This window comes from Amaranthus tricolor, chromosome 9 (genome assembly GCF_026212465.1).
Source record: "Amaranthus tricolor cultivar Red isolate AtriRed21 chromosome 9, ASM2621246v1, whole genome shotgun sequence".
Lineage (NCBI taxonomy): Eukaryota > Viridiplantae > Streptophyta > Magnoliopsida > Caryophyllales > Amaranthaceae > Amaranthus > Amaranthus tricolor.
In genome coordinates, this window is record NC_080055.1 from 10,137,559 (window position 1) to 10,160,998 (window position 23,440).

Sequence of the window (23,440 nt, forward strand, 5' to 3'; positions counted from 1 at the left end):
TTGTCTAGGCGATTCAATTGATGGGTTTTAGATTGATTGCATGTTTGGCCAATTTGCAAGTTTTATTCGCTCAACTCTATAAGCGAGAGTTGCGAGTTTGAGTGAACGATTTCCTTCTTTGAATAATTAAGCTTTAATCGCGATAGCTTGTTTTATTGTTTGATTGTCGAATTTGTTTGCGAGAGCAACATCTTCCTTCGCCTATATTCATTCCTATCCCAATTGTTGTTCATGAATCATGATCGATGCATAGTGAATCCTTTTAGCCCTAGGTTTTTAATTATTGAATTTTATTCATCTCTTATTTTTGCGTTCTACTTAGATAAACAAAAATCCAACATTTGATCGTTAGCAATAGTGAACTTGGTTCAAATTGTGACTTTATTTGTCCTTCCACAGTGGTTCGACCCTACTTTCCCAACTATACTAGTTAGGTGAATTAGGAATTATTTTTGGTAGTAAAACGACCTATCAAAATTTGGCGCCGTTGCCGGGGAGGGTCAACAATTTTACTTTTTGAATTCAGTGTTTGCTTTTGCTAACCCACTCGAGGAACAACTGTTCTTCGAGCGTATTTACGTTTGTTCTAGTGCTTTTGTGCATAACCAGGAGTACCAACAAGCAACCTTTGCTTTTTGATCCTGAGGTTGAGGCAACTGCTCGTAGAACACACGCAAGTGCAAAGAAAAAGAGGGCGGAGGCTCGTAAACAAGCTAAACAGGCCTCTCAATCTCTTGACATGGCGGCTCAGGCTCCCGAGAGAACTCTTAGGCAGTCTACACAGCCCAAGGCTAGCAATGTTACCGCGGGGATTAGAATGCCGACTACTAATGCTGGAAACTTTGACATCAAATCCCATGTTATGAATATGATCATGGGAAATCAGTTCTATGGTCTTGACAATGAAGAACCCGTTGATCATCTGCAAAAATTCCTTCAAGCATGTTCTTTACAAAAGATTACTGGGATGACTGACGACGAGCTCTACTTGTACCTCTTTCGTTTCTCTTTGGCAGGCAAGGCTCAATGTTGGTATAACTCTCTTCCCAACACCATTACTACTTGGGCGCAACTGTCTGATGCTTTTCTAGTGAAGTATTATCCCGGTTATAAGACTCATGACTACAGAGTTAAGCTCTATAGTTTCTCACAAGATGCGGGGGAGACTTTTCATGATGCGTAGGAGAGATTCAAAGATTACCAATATATGTGCCCTCATCACGGTATTGAGAAGGAATTTCTTATGCAATCTTTTTATAATGGTCTTGATAATGAGACTAAGAGGATGGTAGATGGTGCGGCTGGCGGCTCTTTCATGAACAAACAAACTTCTGAGGCTATTTCACTCTTGGATACTCTTGCTGAAAATCAATGGAATAGCTCATCTAGGCGCGCAGCTCAAGCACCAAGGAAGGGGAAGCATGAAGTTGAAACTTATTCCCTTCTATCATCACAAATCTCAGCTTTGAATGCGAAAATCGATGGGATGCGCATGAATGCTAATACATCTATGCCCGTCAATGCTATGGCTACCTCTAGCCAAGGTGGAGTTGCTTGTGATTATTGCGGTATGCATGGTCATTCTCTAATGGAGTGTTCTGTTAATCCCAATGGAGCTATGGGAGTGCCAGAGCAAGTCAATGCTTTTCAAGCTCGCCCTCCTTTCAACAACAATAGCTACTATCCTGGAATTCGGAATCATCCTAACTTGTCATATCGCAGCAACAATGTGCTAAATCCTCAACAACAACACTTTCCACCACGAGCACCACAACAACAATATGGGCAACATCAGCAATTTCAGCCCAATCAAGGACCACCCGGTTTCCAAAGGCCTCCTCAAGGCCATCAACAGCAGCAATTTCAGAACCAACAACCCCAATCCGAATTGGGGTAATTGAAAAACATGATGGCCCAAATGGCCAAACAGCTTGAGCAACTCGGTACTCACAATAAAATGCTTGAAACTCAAGTCGCTCAATTAGCTGCATCTAGCTCCTCTAGACAAGCAGGAGCATTGCCCGGCCAACCCACTCAACCACATGGCAAGGAGACCGCCAATGCAATCACTACAAGGAGCGGGTTGAGTTATGATGAGCCACCCATGCCTCACAATGAAGAGTCAAATTCGAAAGATGTGGGCATTCCTGAAGTGGTTATTGATGAAGCACCTTCTGAGGCAGTGCACGAGAAAGAGAAAGCAAAAGAAGAGGCATTGCAAGTGCCTCCCATCACACTTCCTTTCCCCAACCGCCAATTGAATAACAAACTTGACAAGCAGTTCGGTAAGTTCTTGGAGGTGGTTAAGAATTTGCAGGTAACAGTTCCTTTTACTGAATTAATCACACAAGTGCCTGCTTATGCTAAATTCATAAAGGACATATTGATTAGGAAAAGAGCTTTTAGTGAGGTGGAAACGGTTGCTTTTACTGAACAATGTAGTGCTTTGCTACAAAATAAATCCCCTCCAAAACTGAAAGATCCTGGTAGTTTCTCCATCCCTTGTCACATTGGAAAAATGTTTATTGATAAAGCTTTATGTGACTTAGGAGCTAGTGTTAGTGTGATGCCCTTTTCTGTCTGTTCTAAACTGAAAATGGGTGATCTAAAAGTTACTAATATTACTCTACAAATGGCTGACCGTTCTGTTAAATATCCTTTGGGTATTTTAGAGGACGTCCCTGTTAGGGTAGGTAAGTTTTATATCGCTGTTGATTTTGTTGTTCTTGATATGGAGGAAGATCGACAAATTCCTATTATTTTAGGAAGACCTTTCCTTCATACGGCAGGAGCAGTTATTGATGTGAAAAATGGTAGACTTACACTTTCTGTGGGGGATGACAATGTAACTTTCAATTTGAGCAATGCTTTGAAAGGTCCCATGCTTGAGGAAAAATGCTATGCTATTGATGTAGTTGATGTGATTTGTCATGATAACTTGCCCCTAACTCTTATGAAAGATCCTTTGGAGGCCGTTCTTTGTCTTGAATCTTCTACAGGTGATGCTAGCATTTGGAAGACTGAAATTGATGCTATTGAACAAGCCCTTTGTAATGAAGAGCTTAGTCACAGCAAGAGCAAGAGAGTGCAAAGGTTAGTCCGGCCTATATGCAAGGTTGAGGTAAAGAAGCCCGAACTAAAACCTCTCCCTTCCCAACTTTTGGATGTTCTGAAAACTCATAAGAAGGCCATTGGGTATAGTATTGATGACATCAAGGGTATTAATCCCTCATTCTGCACTCATAAGATGCGGTCCTTCTGGTTCTGGAGGTGGTGGTTCAAGCCAGTAATCATTTATTTGATCTTGTGCCAAACACTGAGGACCGTGCTTGGACTGGCTTGGGGGGGATAATCACTTCTCATTCACTCTCTCACTCATGCATCTGTATAATTTTATTATTTTCAGCATATAGAGTTAGGTTTTGTTTCTCGCATACAAAAAAAAAAAAAAGTGTTATGGCTTGATGAGAACTGTTGGAATCTCCTGTATACAAGTAACACTGTCCTTTCCCCTAAAATGAATTTTGCAAAATGTTTTGACTGGTATTTTGGCATGTGATACTGTTATCTGGATGTCAGAGGCAAACCGTAGACACTCCTAATTTGTGAACCAGTTAAGTGGCATTTAATTGCCTCATGAGCATGAGTAGGTTAGCTGGTGAGTAAACCTAATCAAATGTGTGTGCATTATCTGCTAGGATGCCCATTAGGGGCTAGACTAATCTTGACTTTGCTTTACTCCTCCTAGAATTTGACTAGATGTACCTTGTTGAAAATGATTTTCAGGCTTAGATGTTACTTGAAACCACATGGACTAAAAAGCCACCTTGCACTACTTTACTTTAGGTTTTTGCCCTCTTGGGACATAATAATCTCAGCAAATAGATTGATCCCTTCTAAGTACCAAAAAATAATCTATTTGAGTAGTATGACCTCTACCCTTGTATATATGTAATCATATGCTCGTCATTTTTACCTGAAGAAGAAGCTTTTGATCACCATAACATGTTGCTGAAGCCAAATCTAGTGATCGCCCTCCATTTTTGCTCTGCACCCCATAAACTAATTGTCCATGCACTAAATTAATTATATTTGTATGCTTCTCTTCATATATGTCCATTGAAATTTCCCCAGAAAAATTGCTTTTCATTCTCTAAAATGCTCTCCACAAGGTTATCCAAATATTAAACAATTATTAATAAATAGAGATATATTTAATTAATTTTCATATCATTATTTCTTATATAACACCTTTATAAAATCAGTGGAGTAGTACACACACTAATTAAATAAACTAATAATTAGATAAGTCTATATCATCAAGACACTTGTACTTTTAGGATTCGATATAGTTTATTAGCACTACAAATACAATTTAATTTGGAGACAAAGTGGAATTCTGATGAAAGAGGTTTAACGACAAAATGCATTGTCGCAGGCTTGCGACAAAACCTTTTTGTCGCTATAATTTTTTTTTTGTAGCTAACTTTGTCGCCAAATTCAATTGGCAGGAAAAAAAATTAGCATTTCAGAAATATTATATTTTCCGCCAATGTTGTCGCCAAGTTCAATCTTTGTTTATAAACACAGTGTACAGATGAATGTAAAGTTCATTAGTGATGTATGCACTTTATACTATATTTTTATGCTCCTTTCCCTTGCATTTTATGGCATTTTGATGTGTGATTTCGCATTTTCCATGTGGTTTTACGCTTGGTTGGAGTTTTTGTGTGTCTTTGATTATTTCAGGCCATTTTACTCCACTCTTGTATTGGAAGCGGATCACTTCTGAGCATTAGGATGCGTGCTTCGAGATTTGGCAGAGTTCGAGACCGCACTACGGCACTTTTGTGAGCTCACGGGTCCATTCGGATATGCTTTTAGTCCCATTGGGTCTCGTTTGTACTTTTGCCGTGTTCTAATGAAGAAAAATAAGCACATGATGATGGGCCCGGGCGGGTATTTTCATACCCGAGCGATTTCAATTGAGAAATAGGAATGTAAGCCTCCAAGCCCAGGACCCGGTCGGGTATACTCTAACCCGATCGGGTCTGTCAATAATCACTTGCATGAATGCTCAGATTACGAACCCGGTCCGGTCTTGCCTAAACCCGGTCGGGTCCTGCGATTTCTGCTCTCTGAAAACTCCCAGCATACAGACCCGGTCCGGTCCTGCTTTAATAACCGTTTTTCGCACGGTTTATATTTTATCATTAGGGAATGTAATAGAAGGAGGGACGTTGTTCCTTTTTCTTTTTTTCTCTGTTTTGAGGGTTTGGTATTGAAAGGGATTTATCATATTACTTGCCTTGAGGGATTGTTAATCAACGCTTCGACATGGTAATTTTAATTATATTGAAGGTATTAATTTCAATTCAAATTTCTTGTTCTTGGTTATTATTGTTATCTTTGAATGCTTGTTTCTCTATTAAATTTGAATTTGATTTTCTCCATGAATTTAATTGTTGAATCTCTTGTTAGTTTTAATATGCTTAGTGAGTAGTTTTATTTCTAGGGTTTGGTGAAACTATGCAAAAGGTCATGATTCTTGTTTGATTTTAGGATTTAAATTTGGTTTGTCTAGGCGATTCAATTGATGGGTTTTAGATTGATTGCATGTTTGGCCAATTTGTAAGTTTTATTCGCTCAACTCTATAAGCGAGAGTTGCGAGTTTGAGTGAACGATTTCCTTCTTTGAACAATTAAGCTTTAATCGCGATAGCTTGTTTGATTGTTTGATTGTCGAATTTGTTTGCGAGAGCAACATCTTCCTTCGCCTATATTCATTCCTATCCCAATTGTTGTTCATGAATCATGATCGATGCATAGTGAATCCTTTTAGCCCTAGGTTTTTAATTATTGAATTTTATTCATCTCTTGTTTTTGCGTTCTACTTCGATAAACAAAAATCCAACATTTGATCGTTAGCAATAGTGAACTTGGTTCAAATTGTGACTTTATTTGTCCTTCCACAGTGGTTCGACCCTACTTTCCCAACTATACTAGTTAGGTGAATTAGGAATTATTTTTGGTAGTAAAACGACCTATCAATTAGCACAAGTTTTTTTTCATTCTAGTATTTTCTGAAAATTTATGTCCAAATGTAGTATTTCTTTGCGAAAGGAGAAAAATTTCTTGAACTAGAAGGTATGTTTTTAATTTTATTGTTATTTATTTATTTATTTATTTATTTTATTTATGTATGATTAATTTGCATGTAATTTTTTTAAGGTATTTGTATAAAATTATATTTTTTGTGTTATTTGTTTTATAAATGTATGATTATTATATGTTATATTTTTTGGTTTTGATATGTAAAATTATATTTTTTTAAGGTATTTCTAGTCATTATTTGTATAATAGAAATTGAATGTATCAAAGAGAATTTGACGACGGGGCATTTAATTTAGAATTCATAAGGGGATTAGAAGAATTTTTTAAATTCACAATTTCAAAAAGTCGGTCAACGAAAATTAGATGTCCTTGTGCGAAGTGCAAAAATATTGTTTTTAAAACCTAAATGATATGAGAGATTATTTGTTACGGAAAGGATTTGTGGAAGATTATAACGATTGGAGGTATTATTACGATATCGCCGCTGGTGAAAGTAGCAGCGCAATTATGTGTTTGTTAGGAAAGAAGTACAAGTCCTTCTCCCACACATAACCCGAGGAAAAAATTACGTTCGTATGGATCATGATGCTGCTGCGAGTAGATTTCCAAACACTTACCAAAACTTATTTCCACAAAATGAGTACAGTAACGTGGAGGAACTGTCGCCTGTAGATTCAATACCTGAAGAGCCGAATCCTAAGGCCAAAAAATTTTTCGAAATGCCAAGTGCTACAAACAGTTCGCTGTATGATGGGTGCAAAAATTACTCTCATATGTAGATTGTAGGGAGAATGACGAATCTAAAGAAATATCATAATTGTTTAGAGAGGATGTACGGCGATATGTGCAGTTTGATGCGGGAGGCCTTAGCGACAAACATATTAGCGATAAAGGGTTTTATTGCCTATTTTGTCGCTAAACCCCTTTTGTGACGAAATAAATGACAAAAACCATTAGTCGCTAAATGGTTTTCTATTTGTTGCGTAGTTTCAATTGAGTGAGTCAAATTATTCCATATTACCTACTTATTTGTCCCTCTAAACTCTAGTCTATTTCGATAATTTTTTAAACATTTTAAAATGAAAATAATCCTACTACTTTTAACGCAATACTAAACTAATATTAAACGATCATTTCAAAAAAAAAAAAAAACTAATGTTAAATCATTCTTTCTCCTCAATAACACACCAAATGTGTACATAAAAACTAAGAACGGGAGCTATGACGATATGACGCTTCAATATAAGTGTTGTTGTGTGGATGAAAGGATATCATAGAACCGTATCCCGTAGCCTCATTGCGAGGAAGTTTAATGCACGGTGGTTTTTTTTTAATGTAGCAAAATTAATGAGACTAAAGAGAAGATTATCATAAATTCACGTGGCTTCTAAGACAATTTTAGTCACGGACTGAATAGTTCAAGTCTTTTCACTACCAATAAAGCACTACAAGATGAAATTCATGTCTGAATCATTCAACACATTTTCTTAAATTTATGTTACTAAAAAAAATTTTAAAATATTTTTTTTAATTGGTTGTTTTTTTTCTAAAAAAGGGTCTTGACTTTGTGTAACCAAGAGCTCTCCATTAGCAAAAAGCCAAATCTTGATTTCAACTTGTAACGCGTCTTATTAATTTGTAGTCAATAAAAAAATTAAACAATGGAAAAACACAATAAATATTAATTCTAATAAATCCAATGATGATAAGATAATTTTATTGGAATCCAAAAGAGGCATTATCTGTTTACTAATTTGATGTAATTTACAATTAGCGTAATAAACTACTAAATAATATAATTATATCATATCATACAATATAATAAACAAAAAAGTTAGAAAATAACAAATGACAAAATCTTAAAGTCTTGCCAAATTAATTAATTTAATTAGTAAGTAAATAAAATAAATTAAAAATTATATTATTAAATTTTTTAAAATTATATTAATCACCAAACTAACATTAAATTGTTCATTGCATTGGGACCTATACTTTTGACCGATAAAAATAAACACTTTTATTGTATGTCTAAACATAAAGTGAATAACTAAAAATTGAAATTTGGGTCAGTTGGAATATATATCACTTTTCTCGTTGTCCTTTATCGATAATGGCCAAAATCGCAGCAAATAATGGCCCAAACCGCAGCAAATAATGGCCAAAAAATCGCAGCAAATGAAGTTTTTTCCACTAGTGATCTAACCCTCAACTTCTCCCGGTCTGTCATGCACTTAAAAAAGAGATATATCTCCAATAACTTATATATTAAATTCAAGTAAAATGATACTTCTATAATTTAGTAATCATATTTAATAAAATATACATAACTTAGCAATAATGATTTATGTTTAGTTAATTATAAAGAAGAAAATATTAGAAGTCGATGAATATATGTTCAATTCGTTAATAGTCCAAGTAGTATAGAGAAAATATCCCTCGAAATATATATATATATATATATATATATATATATATATATATATATATATATATATATATATATATATATATATATATATATATAAAGTAAATGAATAAAACAACAAATAACCAAAACAAACCTTACAACACTTAATAGTATACTCATTTGTCCTCTTAGATTTACCATATGTGTTTTCATAATTTGTAATTTAGTTTGGAAAGAATATAACAAAATATTAAAATGAGTGGATGAAATAATATAACAATAGAATGCAGAATAATTTTCAAAATAGAAAATATATTAAATTTAATAGGAAAAATTACCTAGAATAATCTAATTTTTTCATGGATTTCCTACAATAATCTCATCTATTGATTAACCATGAATAATCCCAACTTTGCAAGGTATTTTCCTAGGGTAAACCTAATAACCTGATGACTTGTTATAACAAGTTTTTTTTTTTAAAAAAGATAAATTAAAATATAATATCGAAAAAAATGTTTTAAAAATTCTAATTGTTTTTATTATTCAGAACTTTTATGTAAATTTTCAGAATTTTTCTCTAGTTTTTCATTAATATTTTAGTTTACTTTTTTGGTGAATTACTTACTATAGCAGGTCATCGGGTTACCCAAGTTTATTCTAGGAAAATACCCTCTAAAGTTGGGATTATTAATGGTTAATTAATAGGTGGGATTATTGTAGGAAAATCATGAAAAAATTAGATTATTCTAGGTAATTTTTTCAATTTAATATGACAAATAAAAAAAGTTTAGTAAAATCAAAAAGATATACAATATATACTTTTGTATTATGCTAACATTTAGGGATCGCTTGGATTGAGAGCAAATATTTAAAGGGTTAAATAAAAGTCAAACTAGAAAAACAAAGTTAGTTAGATGATTAAAAGAATTTGATTGTTAGAGATGTGAAAGAATTAATTAGAAGGTAATGAAAAATAGAGAAAATAACAATTAGTTCCCTTATATAGGGTATAAATTTACCCTAAGGAGGTGGGGGAATTCTTTACCTTCAAATGATGGAATCAACCTCTTTTTTTATTCATCTTTATAAATTTACACTCATTCTATCTCTATTGCAATTATTTCTACTATACCTTTATTTGCATCTCTAATTACCTTTGTTATATTAATTAGACTTTTTTATCCCCTTAAATATTTATTCTCAATTTAAGGGATGGACATGAATATAAGATGACTCTCTAGACTCTACGCAAACCCTATCAAACGCAATCCCAATATAAGTGTTTTGAGTTTAATTTGACATACATTATAAAAGAAAAATTACCCATAATAATTTAATTTTTTACTAATTTTGCTACAATAATCTCAATTTTTATTAATCATGAATAATTTCAACTTAAGAAGTGTTTGCCAAGAATAATCCCAGGTGACCTTTAACTTGTTTTACATGTTATTTTGTAAAATAAAAAAGAATAAAAAATTAAAATTGAGAAAAACATCTAAAACTCCTTTCCTCACTTGCCCACCACCACCAATATCAGTACTCAACGGAAAAATTCTCAAACCTTTGTTCTACAACCAAAAAGTTCTAAAAATTTCTACTACAATGGTAGGATGGATTTGTTTCGTTCTCACCATCATCAACTCATATTATGTTCAAACCTCAAATAAAAACGACAATTACATAAATTCTACAACCAAAAATTATTTCCGAATTTAAATGTCATAGTTAATTGGATGGTGGTGGCAAGGGTGATCCAAGGATGAGGGGAAGAGGGTGGTGTTAGTTCTTAAGGATGGTGGTTGTGGTGGGTAGTATTAGAGTTTATGGTTTCGTAGTGCCAAGTGTAACCGGAGTCCGAAGGTGGGACTCGCCGTCGGTGAGGTAGGGGAGGGGACCATTCGTCGTCGCAAAATTTGAGAGGGGAAGGGTGGCAATGGTGGAGTGGAGAGGAAAGGTGGGGTGGCTGTGATAGAGGAGGGTTTGGGGTTTTTTTTTGTAATTTTATATATTTTTTTCTTTTTTTTAATCTAGAAGAAGAGGTTACCAATTGGAAAACAATATTTATGGGCAAATAATATAATAGTTGAGATTATTGTAAGAAAATCTGTAAAAGGTTGGATTATTATGGGTAAATTTTCCTATCGTAAATTCAGGTTCAGAATTGATTCTAAGTGGTAAAAAATTATCTATTTATCTCTTTGAGTTTGCATTTTAAGACTAAGAAATATTCTCAAATATTTGAATCTTGTGGTGCAAAATTAAATCACAAGAGAGAATATTTCAGAAAATTTCCAAATACTATGTTTGATAATAATGATTTCATTTGCAAATATAGATTTGACTCAAATTTAATGTTTTGCAAATAACAAAAATTCAAATTTGAATTTGAGTGAAATCCACTATTGTTATAAAAGTCGTTAAAGATGAAGATTTAAGAATGGCATTCCAAGCTTTCTCATTCTCAAATTCTTCATTATGATTTCATATTTGAAATCTATAATTTGAAATGAAATATATGTTCCCAATGCATTCTAAAGTAAACCCAAGTAATTGGATGACATACTATAGGAGGTAATTTACCAAAAAAGTAAACTGAAAATTAATGTAATATGAAAATTTAGAAAATTTATATAAAAAGTTTTTGATTTATATAAAAATCAGAAGAAAAATTTAACATTTTCAAAACATTTTTTTGACATTTTATTTTAATTTATTTTTTTTTAAAAATAAAACTTGCTATAGCAAGTAATATGGTTATCGAGTTTACTCTAGGCAAATACACCTTAAAGTTTGGATTATTATTGATTAACTAATAGATGAAATTATTATAGGAAAATCATGATAATGTTGAATTATTCTAGATAATTTTTTTTTAAAATCATTTTTCCAAAATGTGTTAAGATAATAAATTTTAACCTATTTTCGAACCTTAAACTCACAAATTCTAAGGGTATGTTTAATAACACGAGTTAAAATCGAAAACAAAAGAATTAAAGAGAATTAATTTACTATTACTAATATCAGCGAGGTGCAATTTTCTTTTTAATGAAGTTGATTTGCTTGAGCTTCTTTTTGATATATGCTTTTCATAGAATAGTTTTATGATTGGTGAAATTCGAATTAATACTGAGGACAAAATTCGTCTACAACCTCCTTAAATAGCTATCAATTGTATAGTTTTTAACGTGCTAGCTATAACTTAAAAATGGTATAGAGAAACCTTCAAAGTATTTATTTTATAAATTTAAAATTTTAAAATCATTAACTCACCATTTCAATTTATTAGTTATACCTCCATTTTCATCCTACTAAGTTTTCTTTTTAGATTCGCAAATAATTTAGAGTAAATTTTCTTGAGTGAAATCCATCAAAATACCCATGACTATTTATTAATCTTGACCATTACAAATAAATCCAAAAAAAAAAGTTTCTTATACGTTTTTTTTTTCCGACCCATAATTTAAGGTTTGTAATTGTAACCCATTTCATTTGTTGAGTTGGCACCATCATTAATAGTTATTACTCGCTAAAGGTTATAGTACTGAAAAAATTCTAATTTGTAAATCACTGTAAAAATACAAAATAAATACCTGTAAAGTAAATAAAAAGAAAAAAAAATAAATTAAAATCCTAAAAGTCTTACCCTATCAAAATTTTCCACATAACGGCGATTTATCAATACTACAAATTACCGTTATTTACTTAGACTACCTCTACACTAGCTAATATCATCGGTACGGTATCGCATGAATGGTTGTATGACTTGTATCGGTACATTTGAAGTATAATTCTAATTTTTAATAAAAATTAGTTATTTTAATTAATATTTCCTCTTATTTACTATTATTGTCTCATTTAATTTTGACACGTTTGCCAAAGCTTTATTTCCATCTTTAATATCGCTACTTGAGTTTGAGTAAATATTATAACAAGTTTATATTAATATAATTTACATTAAAACGATTTAAACAAGATTGCACTTTTCTATATTTTAATTTATAGATTAATAATAAAATACAAATTAAGAATAATCGATTAATAGTATTTAAAAAAACAAATAAGACAATAATAATAAATAGGAAGGAGTATCACTTTTAAAAAAATATATCTAGAATTTACATTAATTTCGACTTATAATTAATTGTAAATTATTTTAACTTAAAAAACCATCCACATGAGTAAATTATACCATGTACTTGCAATAATCCATCAATAGAGGCTAACTTTTTTTGATATGATTATTCATTCTTGGCTTGTGACTCCAAATTTCACGTTAGCTTTTCCCTATAAGAAGCCTTGTTATGCTCTTCACTTCTTTCACTCATTTAAGTGGTTTTAAGTCACATTCCCTACAAAATGGGGAGTTTTCCATTGGTTAAACTTCTTATTATTCTTCTTAACTTTGGCACCCTTTTCACTTCTTTGGCTTGCCCTACTTGCACTTACATTCCTCCTCCTGAACCACCAGTTGTGCCTTGTCCTCCACCACAGTCTCCTCCACACACAAAGCCACCGTATTCGCCCGTCGTCAAACCACCTTCTCACCCACATAAACCTATTGTCAAACCATCTCACCCTCAACCACCCTTTGTAAAACCACCTCACCCTTACAAACCTCCAAAACCACCTGTCATAAAACCACCTCATCCTTACAAACCTCCAAAACCACCTGTCACAAAACCACCTCATCCTTACAAACCTCCTAAACCACCAGTTGTAACCCCACCATACAGTCCACCCTATACACCAAAACCTCCTGTTGTAAGCCCACCATACACCCCAAAACCACCAATTGTGAGCCCACCTTACACCCCAAAACCACCAGTTGTAAGCCCACCGTATACTCCAAAACCACCAGTTGTTAGCCCACCATATAGCCCACCCTACACTCCTAAACCACCAGTTGTAAGCCCACCATACACCCCAAAACCACCAATTGTGAGCCCACCTTACACCCCAAAACCACCAGTTGTAAGCCCACCCTATACCCCAAAACCACCAGTTGTAAGCCCACCCTACACGCCTAAACCCCCTGTTGTGAGCCCACCTTACAGTCCACCCTACACACCAAAACCACCAGTAGTGACCCCACCTTACAGCCCTCCCTACACTCCAAAACCACCTGTTGTGAGCCCACCATATAGTCCACCCTACACACCAAGCCCACCTGTTGTGACCCCACCTACTCCAATAACTCCACCAGTAACCCCACCACACTCACCAACTCCACCTGTTGTGGTCCCACCTTACGTACCGGCACCACCAATAACAACCCCACCAACACCCGAAACACCATGTCCACCACCACCATCACCAACGCCGCCATCAACAGCACAGCCAACATGCCCAATTGATGCATTAAAGTTAAATGCATGTGTTGATGTGTTAGGTGGACTTATACACTCTGGAATAGGAAGTGGTGCTAAGGATGCTTGTTGTCCTGTCTTAGATGGTCTTTTGAACTTAGATGCTGCTGTTTGTCTTTGTACAACAATCAAAGCCAAGCTTCTTAACATTGATATCATTCTTCCTATTGCTCTTCAAGTATTAATTGATTGTGGAAAAACTCCTCCTTCTGGTTTCCATTGTCCCGCTTAGTGTAAATCTCGACCAGCGGGAGTCACTTAATAACATCGATAAAGTATGTTTAAAGTTTTTCAAAAAAAACCCTCTTTTTATTTTTAATTATATATGAATTTATGTGTTTTTTCAAAGTGTTAAAAATTGTAGTGAATGAAATGAATTTGCTATTTGTACTAATAGTTAGTAGAATTGTAAACTTTTTCAAGAAAGTGTAGTATGTATTATTATTTGAGTTGATGAAGTATGGATTGATACTATTTTTATTCACGTGAAGGAATCTAATAGTTAATGTGAAGCTTGTATGATTGAATCGTCTACGTAAAAATGTAAGGTCATTTGTAGTTTGTTGCCTAGCTAGGTTTAGGTACTTTGATGTATGATTGAACAAGATGATTGTGAACGTTATTTATGGAGAATCTAGCATCACATGAAATTTTACTCCTCAATACTCCCAATTTCTTTCCATCATTTAACGTTACATTATGGGGTGTATAGTAATTGGATATTGGCAGTTGATTGTTGGCTTTTTAATTGGCTTGTTTGAGAAACTTAAAATGTTGATTGTTTTTGTTGGCTATTAAGTTAGCTAAAAAACTCAGTTTTTTTTAGAGATTTTTGGTAAATTTAAGTATTGATTGTTGGCTGTTTACTAGAGAAAAAGTGGGTCAATAAGCGAAAACCCAACAAAAAAAGCTAATTGGAGTATTTTTATTTTTTTATTTTGGCTTAAAAACCATTTATTGAAAACTTCTTTTGCCCGTTTAACCAACCAACAAACTAAAAGCCAAAAGTCAACCAAAAGGTCAATGTAAAAGCCAACATCCAAATACACCTATTGTTTTTTGGGTGAAAATTTTAGTAGACCGAGGAATTAAGTTGTAAATTAAGATAAAAATAGTGAATAATAGAAATGAGTAATAATGATAAGAGGATGAATATGTAGATGTTACAAGAACAATACGACCATTGTAAAAAAAAATAAGAGTAGTAACTAAGACACAAACTAAAAAAATTGGTGCGATTGTTTCTGGCATTTTATGGGCCCTATGCAAATAAAAGAAATAAACCCTCTCTATGAAGGATTAATTTTAAATGTTAACGGGTATTTGAAAATAATAGAGACGGATCTTATATATTATAGTTATCCTTTTATATATATATATATATATATATATATATATATATATATATATATATATATATATATATATATATATGTGTGTGTGTGTGTGTAACATATACATTTTAATTGATAAAAAAAAATTTTAAATTGCAAATTTTTAATTGTATACTTCATTAACAAGAATTTTTAGATTTTAGAGCTCTTTCTAACTATAAGCCCTAGATAAATGTCTTTCTTACCTATGGTCAGGAACGACCTTGAGTGCGAAATTGGAGACATCCTCTCTAATAGTGGCTATCATTGTATCAATGTTTCTATCATTTCTTCTAATTCTGGTCTCTATTTGTATATAATTTTTGGAAATATTGTATTTTGCGATGTTTGTTATTTGTCTTATTTTTTGTTGGTATATAATGAAAACATTTTATAGTTATTTCGTTTGTCGCCGTAGTCGTTTATTTTTGGTCCTAGATTGAAAAATAAAAACAACTCCTTAAAACTTAATGTGTAATAAATTATATAATATTTCTTTTATTTTATATTGTGGAAATTTTAACTATTTTGTAAATTTAATTCAAGTTAATATCAACTTTGTATATGAAAAAATATTTTTTTAGCCCAAAAAATTTAGAGCTTAGACGATAGCCCACTTTGCCCTTACTAATCGATTGTCATGTTTGCCGGTTAGAGATTATCCTATCGATTACAATTCACACAAAACTTTTAAATGTTTTTTTATTAATAGGAGAAAATATCATTTTAATTTTTCGTTCAAATGCATGGACTATTGTTAATCTATTCATAACTATTCGCTTATATATAAACTAAACTGATTTATTAATGTGATATATATATTTTTGTGTTTATATATCATTGAATATTATATTAGAATATATATATATATATATATATATATATATATATATATATATATATATATATATATATATATATATATATTCATGATGGAAAATATCTGTATTTTCTTATGAATAATAAATTAATTGATATCAATGAAAACATATATAAATTGATGTTGATTTATTATTTAGAATTTGGATCGTATCATACCATATCATACAATCATACAATTTAATAAAAGATTCATAAATTTTAAACATCAAGTTATTAAAGCTCTGATAAATAGATTTACATTGTTGAAAAATTCTAAATGTCAGCTTATTAGCAAGTGCATCAATTTTATAGCCACTCCTTGGCTAAAATAGCGACAAGTCGAATTTTCCTGTTAGTCTGTAATTTTTTTTTCTTTTTTAAAAAATAAGCAGTGTAATGTTGGTTTTGTCATCAGATCATCGTTAATACAACAATAGAATTTGTAATAGAAGGTTGTTTGTCGCTATCGTATTGTAAACTTGTCAATAGTCACTTACTTTTTTTTTTTTATTGATGCTCATAATAAATCTAATACTCTATCCGTTCTTTTTTGATCTTTCACTTTGGGTTTTTCACACATATTAAGGAAGATAGAATCTTTGGGTTATAGTGGGTATTATTTTAATTAAATAGTAGTGTGAAGTAATGATTGTATTGGAAGTATGAGGTTGTAGTGGGTATTATTTTAATTAAATAATAGTGTGAAGTAATGATTGTATTGAAAATATGAGAGAAAAAATAATTATAAATAAAAGAAAAGAGGTACATTAAAAGAAAATGGGGGTTTTAAGGGGTAAAAGTGGGATAAAAACTTTCTAAAAATAGAAAGTATTCTAAGTGGAAAAACTTTTGAAACTACCCGTTATAATAATGTGGAAGATCAAAAAAGAACGGAGGGAGTAATATATATGATTAAATCTCATCCTCAAATAATATTTATGTGACTTGTAACTTGATCTTTGTATTGTTGTGTAATTATTGAGTGCAAACATTAATTACAATTTACAACGTCCCAAGAACGCAAATAGTAGGATTGAGTTGAGTCAATGGCTGTTTTCTGCTAAATTCTACTCACGAACGCGTTAAGTTGATACTTGATAAGATACCATGTCGATAAAGGACATGCACAAATATTCAATAAACATTTATTAATATCAATCCAACACATGCACAAATTAATTACTCAATTATATTAAATATGAATCAAAGACATGCTATTTTTTTAATTCTCTAGTAGTATAAAAACTCGTGCAATATACGCAATTGTTAATATGAAAATATATATGCAATATTCAAATTAATTTAACTATTTATTTTTAATAGATTATATGATATGATTTAAAAGTTCAATTTTATTATTCAAATTAATTTAACCATATGTTTTTTATATTAGGTAAATTAATTTTAATAAAGTATAACTCTTGTTATTTTTCACCTTATTATATCAAACTATACAACAAAATTTTCTAGTTGATTAGTATTATATAAATATTTAAATTATTTACTTTATAAAGATGGTAAATTTAAAGTATATAACAAATTCAAATTAATAATTTATCTAATATAGATCAATCTAAACTATAGTCATTCAGTTTTTTTTGTTTTAAAAAATGATAAAAACTCAATTTAATTAATTTTTAGAATAGCTAAAAATGACATAATGATTAATTTTATTTGGCATGTAAGCCAACATCAACCAATAAAAATATTCGATCTTTGTCAAGCTCTATGAGAATGACACCTAAAATTTTTCGTTCGTTTTAGTAGATTGTATGGTTGTAGTTTTAAGTCAATCTTTAATTTTAATATTAGTATAATATAATACTCCCTCCGAATCATTATAGATGTCCCATTTGCTTGGGCACGGTTATTAAGAATGGTGTGGGGTCCATTAAGAAGGGTAAGTAGTGAAGGGTAAGTATGTTTTGTTGACCCCATAATTCCAAGTGTGTGTACGGAGGTTGATGTATGAGGTTTGGATTTTGAGATGTTAAATAATTGTTGTCATTGAATGGTGCTAATTTATGATTCTATTATGATCTATCGCTCGACCATTTTAAAGTCGTTGGACCTGGTCGAGTGAATGTTCGAAATATTTTATTTTAATGCAATAAGCCGATATGTTCAAATCAGTTCGTCAGCATTCTTTTATCTTCTCTTCTGGTTTCAAAGCCTGTATGAGGCTCTTGTACATATCTCTTGAACATGCAATGTAAGATCATTTGATCTATAGCTACTGAGAATTGAGTTGAGTGCCACATTCAAATTCTTAGGGTTTAGTGAGAGGTTTTTGAGATTTATCTACTTTCTTCTCATAAACATTCTAAGGAGGGATTCTTCTTGTGGAGTCGAATTATAGTTTGTAATTACAACTCTAAAGCAATAATATTTATTTCATTATTCATAAAGTGGGGTTTTAAAGTCTAATATTAGATTGATATTAAGCATTTCCCCACCTCCCAGATTTTGTATTGTTTTCTTTATTTTGCATTTTTTATTTTTGATCTTTGTTAAGTTCTTTTATTATTAATTTGGATCAGACTCTGACACAAATTGCAGACTTTAGTTTGAATTTAAACTATATTAATTGTTGAACTTTATTTGATTTTTTTTATATTTAATTAGTCTTTATATCTGTATCGGTTAGGGTTGGAATCAAGTTAAAAACACAATGGTTCACTCGTTTGACAATCGACTTCAATTATTTGACAATCGAAAACAACTTTTAATATCAAATTTTTGAAACTATCCAAAAACTAGAAATCGAAAAACAACTATCAATTTATGGAATTATATAGCGGATTAACATTTTTGTTTTCAAAACTAGGTAAGTATAATGTAATGAAATTAACATAAAATAATATTAACATTTTTAATTTCAAACCTAGGTAAGTATAATTTAATGAAATTAACAATAAAAATAATCAATCTATCTATAATCTATAACTATACTAAAACAAAACACTGTTAGCATTATAATTTGATGGTTTATATAGTTACACATTTCTTTTATCCACTTACTAAAAGTGAGATAAAAAGAAAATAACAACGTAATTGACAAACACATGTATGAATTTAATCTTGAATAAACCTAATTGAACAATGAATATGTACATATCAATATCAAATGAATTGCACTATATGTCATTTTTTTAACTCAATACAGTATGCATGATACGTTTAGTTATATGTATCGAATGCATTACATTTTTCTAACTATAAATATGTACATGTCAATATTAAAATTTTAATGAATAAATTTTATTAATTAGCAAATACTTCAATATAAAAAAGCAAATATATGTTCCAAGAAATATTTAAAATAACATATTTAATAGCGATGTACCATACTTTAATACGTTTGGAAAGATTTATTTCATATGGAAAATTTTTAAAAGAATGACATGTAAAATTTTACAGTCTTTTTGTGAAATTGTATGGCAAATTTTTATAAGAATGCCATATAGAATTTTAAGTCTATCTATTAGATTGTATGATTTTTATATCTTTATCTTACTACAATCTAATTATTATTTTTACTTTTCAGATCACATTATTTAATGTATTAGATAATCATATATTTCATTTTATTTTTTTTCAATTGTTTATAAAATCTTTTCAACTTCATTTATTAAATGTGAATTATTTGATCTTTTGAGGTGATTAAAACATCAATTTTTTTTGTCCTTTGTTGTGATTTATTTGTCATGAACTAAATTTTCATTATTACCAATGCACACAATGCAAAATATCATACAATGTACGTAATATATACAAATGTTCAGATTGAAATGAAATATAAATTTAATGTAAAAATTTATATGTCATACAATTATTAAAAATTGAGCATCGCACGAGTACAATCTAGTTAAATAAATGTATCAAACTTCAGTTCAAAACTCTAAGTACATTCTTGAATAATGCTTCACTAGATTAAGACGTAACCTTGTCAAGTGGTCGTGGCTGTCTAAGGACTTTTTGTGGATGATTATCTTTTCATTATAGTAGGAGGGAAAGTCACAGTTAGCTGAGATTCGATTTTAGATATTTGTTTGAGATAGATGGCATTTGTAATTTCAATATGACAACATTTAATTCTCTTGTAAATGATTATTAATTAAACATATTTATGTAAATTAAAATAATATGAAACTCTTGTGTGAATTCCTACTTCTTTTCACTCTTTATTACATATTCAAAAGAACTGGAAAAAAAAAACCTTTTTGAAAAAAATAATTTAATTTAATTTTTTAAATTTTTAATTTTAATTTTAATTTTTAATTTTTATTAAATTTAATTTTTAAAATGTTTAAATTTTTAAATTTTAAATTTTTAATTTTTTCAAATTTTTTAAAAGTGGAGTGTAAAAGTATAAGAGTAGAGTGGAGTGAAGTGGAGGGGGTGAGTATTAGAGTCGAGTGGAGAGGAGTGTAAATGTTGGTCCATGCTAATATTTGTATAATGAAATATTTGCAACTGACTGTAACATAATATATGGGAAAAATCACTATCAGTTGCAAGTATAATTAAATGAAAAATTGTTAGGATAATTTAATCTTTAACTCATCCACTATGATTCTAGGAATAATTTCACCTATCAATTATTTTTTAATAATCTCATCTTTAATATGTACTTGCTTCCAATATACCCGATATGGGAGGAAGAGATAGGGCTGTAATGGTTCAAATCACTAAATATGCTGGAAGTAAATAGAAATACAAAACAACTATTAAATTATTAGATATTAATCTTAGGTAGAATTATGTAGCTGAAATACAAAGCAAATATTATATTGTCTACGCACAATAAAACTTTACAGCAAATTGCCTAAGTTCATCAAACTAACAAACCCCTCCCTCCCTCCTTTTATGGAAATCTCAAAAAAATTACTATGTGTTCTAATAATTGTATAGTATAAGAACATCTAATATGAAAAAATATTTATAGATAGGATGAAGTAAAATTGACAAATTCAATAAAGGATCTGTGTAATTTTTAAATTATAATATTTTTTTAACAATTTTGTATATTTAAAACCTTAACATATCGTAAGTAATTTAATATTAAGACCTCTAATTTTTCGAGTCTTGTGCTATCAAATATACTGAAAATGCTCAAAACCTTTTATAATTATGACAAGAAAATAAAGGGGTAAATAAAAATAAACATGTATTTCAATATTTTGATTTCTTCAATCAAAATTTTAAAACCTAAGTTGTATATCTTCAGTGCATTAGAGATTTATCAATTATTACAATTATTCATATTACTTTAAATCAATTAAAGAAACCACTTTTCTTTTTTTATTTGAAATAAAAATGGAGAATTACCAACAGGGAGAAGAGAGGAAAACTATATTGGTCGCTTAAATTGATTGCAAATATTTAAAGAGATATAAAAGTCAAAGTAGGAATTTAAAGTTTCTTAGGTAGATGATTAAAGGAACTTAATTGTTAGAGAGGTGAAAGGATAAATTAGAAGGTAATGAAAAATAGAGGCAATAGCAATAAACTCCGTTATTTTGGGTATAAATTTACCATAGGAGGAGATGGAAGGATTCTTTACCACTTAATGAGTGAAATCAAACTCTTTCTAGTCATCTTTTTTAATTTACTCCTATTATATCTCTAATAAAATTATTTCAATGACTTCATTTGCATCTTTAATTACCTTAGATACACTAGTTTGACTTTTTCTTACTACTTTAAATATTTACTCTTAATCTAAGCGACTTCTTAATGATCAAAATTATACCCCTGTCACAAAAGTGAAGGAGAAATTTATCAACTACTAAGCCAGCTTATAGTACTCCCACTAATTTTAAGGATTTAATTGATGTCTATAAATTTATTTTACTTCGACCGAGTTGCTTGTCTCAATTTGAGTAAATATCGCTTTCTATACGCAAATTCTCAAATTGAATCTCACGTAGCGTTTTTCTTCCCTAAACCTACCATGTAACCAAAGAAATTACTTTTACATAGCCAAGTGTAATTTTATATTATACCTTAAACTAATTTTTCTACGGCTTTTCTTTAAAAAAAATTTTAATCCACTTTTGTATCATCAACAACTAACTTGAAAACGCAAAATTATAAACATGTTTATTATTCAACTTATATTTTAACTGTTACGTATTATACATGTATCACTGTGCGACAGCGGAACCAAAGATCGAAAACAATAATGAAACAATAAAGATTCAAACAAACAATAAAGAAAATCACACTGAGAAATTAACGTGGTTCACTATCAACGTGATAGCTACATCCACCGGCACCGTAAATAAACTTTTCACTACAAGATGAATACGAGAAACCACAACAATGGCTCTCCAAGCTTTTTCTCTCTTAGTTTTCCTCACTTTGTGTTTTGCATTGCATCATGTCCTAATTCTAATTACATGGGGCCTTTATATAGTATACCTCATAATAAAAAGAAATTAGGGTTAAGAAAATACAAAAGAAACCGTCAAAGACTAAGAGTAACCGGCCAAAAACATGCTAAGAAACCGTCATTACGCGAGTCATGTAAACTACATGAGCCGCGAAATAAAGACAGAACGCACTCCGCTCCCGCGGACTGGGACAACAGATTCTCCACGCCCCGCGGAGCTTCCTCTGTTCGAGTCACTATATTTCAACAACTCTCCTTCTTGCAGTTCTAAATCATTTTTTATTTCAAGGTATGATGAGAAGAGTATGCTAGATGAAAGTCGAATTCATAGCCGCCTTAACTATATTTAGAAAATATAATACTTATTTTAAGTGAGACATTATATAATTCTTGCTTTTCTATAACATATTTAAACATTAACGTGAAGCCAAAACACTAAAGTTTGTCTTGCTGTTTTTTCTGAATATAAGTTATTTTTGATAAGTTTATTTATTTAGTTGGTCTTGAACGAGATGACCTCATAACGAGACCATCAATTGAAGCCGGCCTAATTCGCACGTGAAACAACTTGAGTATTTTTTTATTTTCTAGGCATTTTTCAATTTTGATCTTAAAGACATCACTTTTGACCAGGTTTTCAAGGAGAAGTTAGGGGTTGCACCTCTTTCCACTAAAATGCGGGATAACAGATTGAGATGGTTTAGACATTGCAGAGAAAGACACATAACACCCCAATAAGAAGGATCGAATGCATCATAATAGAGCAAGAGAAGTCGAGGAAAACCTAGAACGTGGGGAAAAACAGCTTAAAAGTGACATGCATAAGCTTCACATCTTCAAATACCTAATTAGGGATAGGGGTAGTTGGCGACACCTTATTTACATCTTAGTTTACTAAACCCGTCCCTTTTACCCATCG

At 31.0% G+C, this 23,440-nt stretch overlaps 1 protein-coding gene and 1 non-coding gene across 2 annotated transcripts; one reads left to right on the forward strand and one right to left on the reverse strand.

Moving 5' to 3' along the window:
- Positions 1 to 1,119: 1,119 nt before the first annotated feature.
- LOC130824700 (small nucleolar RNA R71) lies at positions 1,120 to 1,227 on the reverse strand. Its single transcript, XR_009046791.1, has one exon. It is a non-coding gene; the product is annotated as a small nucleolar RNA R71 (small nucleolar RNA).
- Positions 1,228 to 12,782: 11,555 nt separating this feature from the next.
- Positions 12,783 to 14,374, forward strand: LOC130823130 (36.4 kDa proline-rich protein-like). The gene has a single exon (XM_057687750.1). The coding sequence runs from the start codon at positions 12,881 to 12,883 to the stop codon at positions 14,120 to 14,122; it is 1,242 nt and encodes a 413-aa protein (XP_057543733.1). The 5' UTR covers positions 12,783 to 12,880; the 3' UTR covers positions 14,123 to 14,374.
- Positions 14,375 to 23,440: the final 9,066 nt, after the last annotated feature.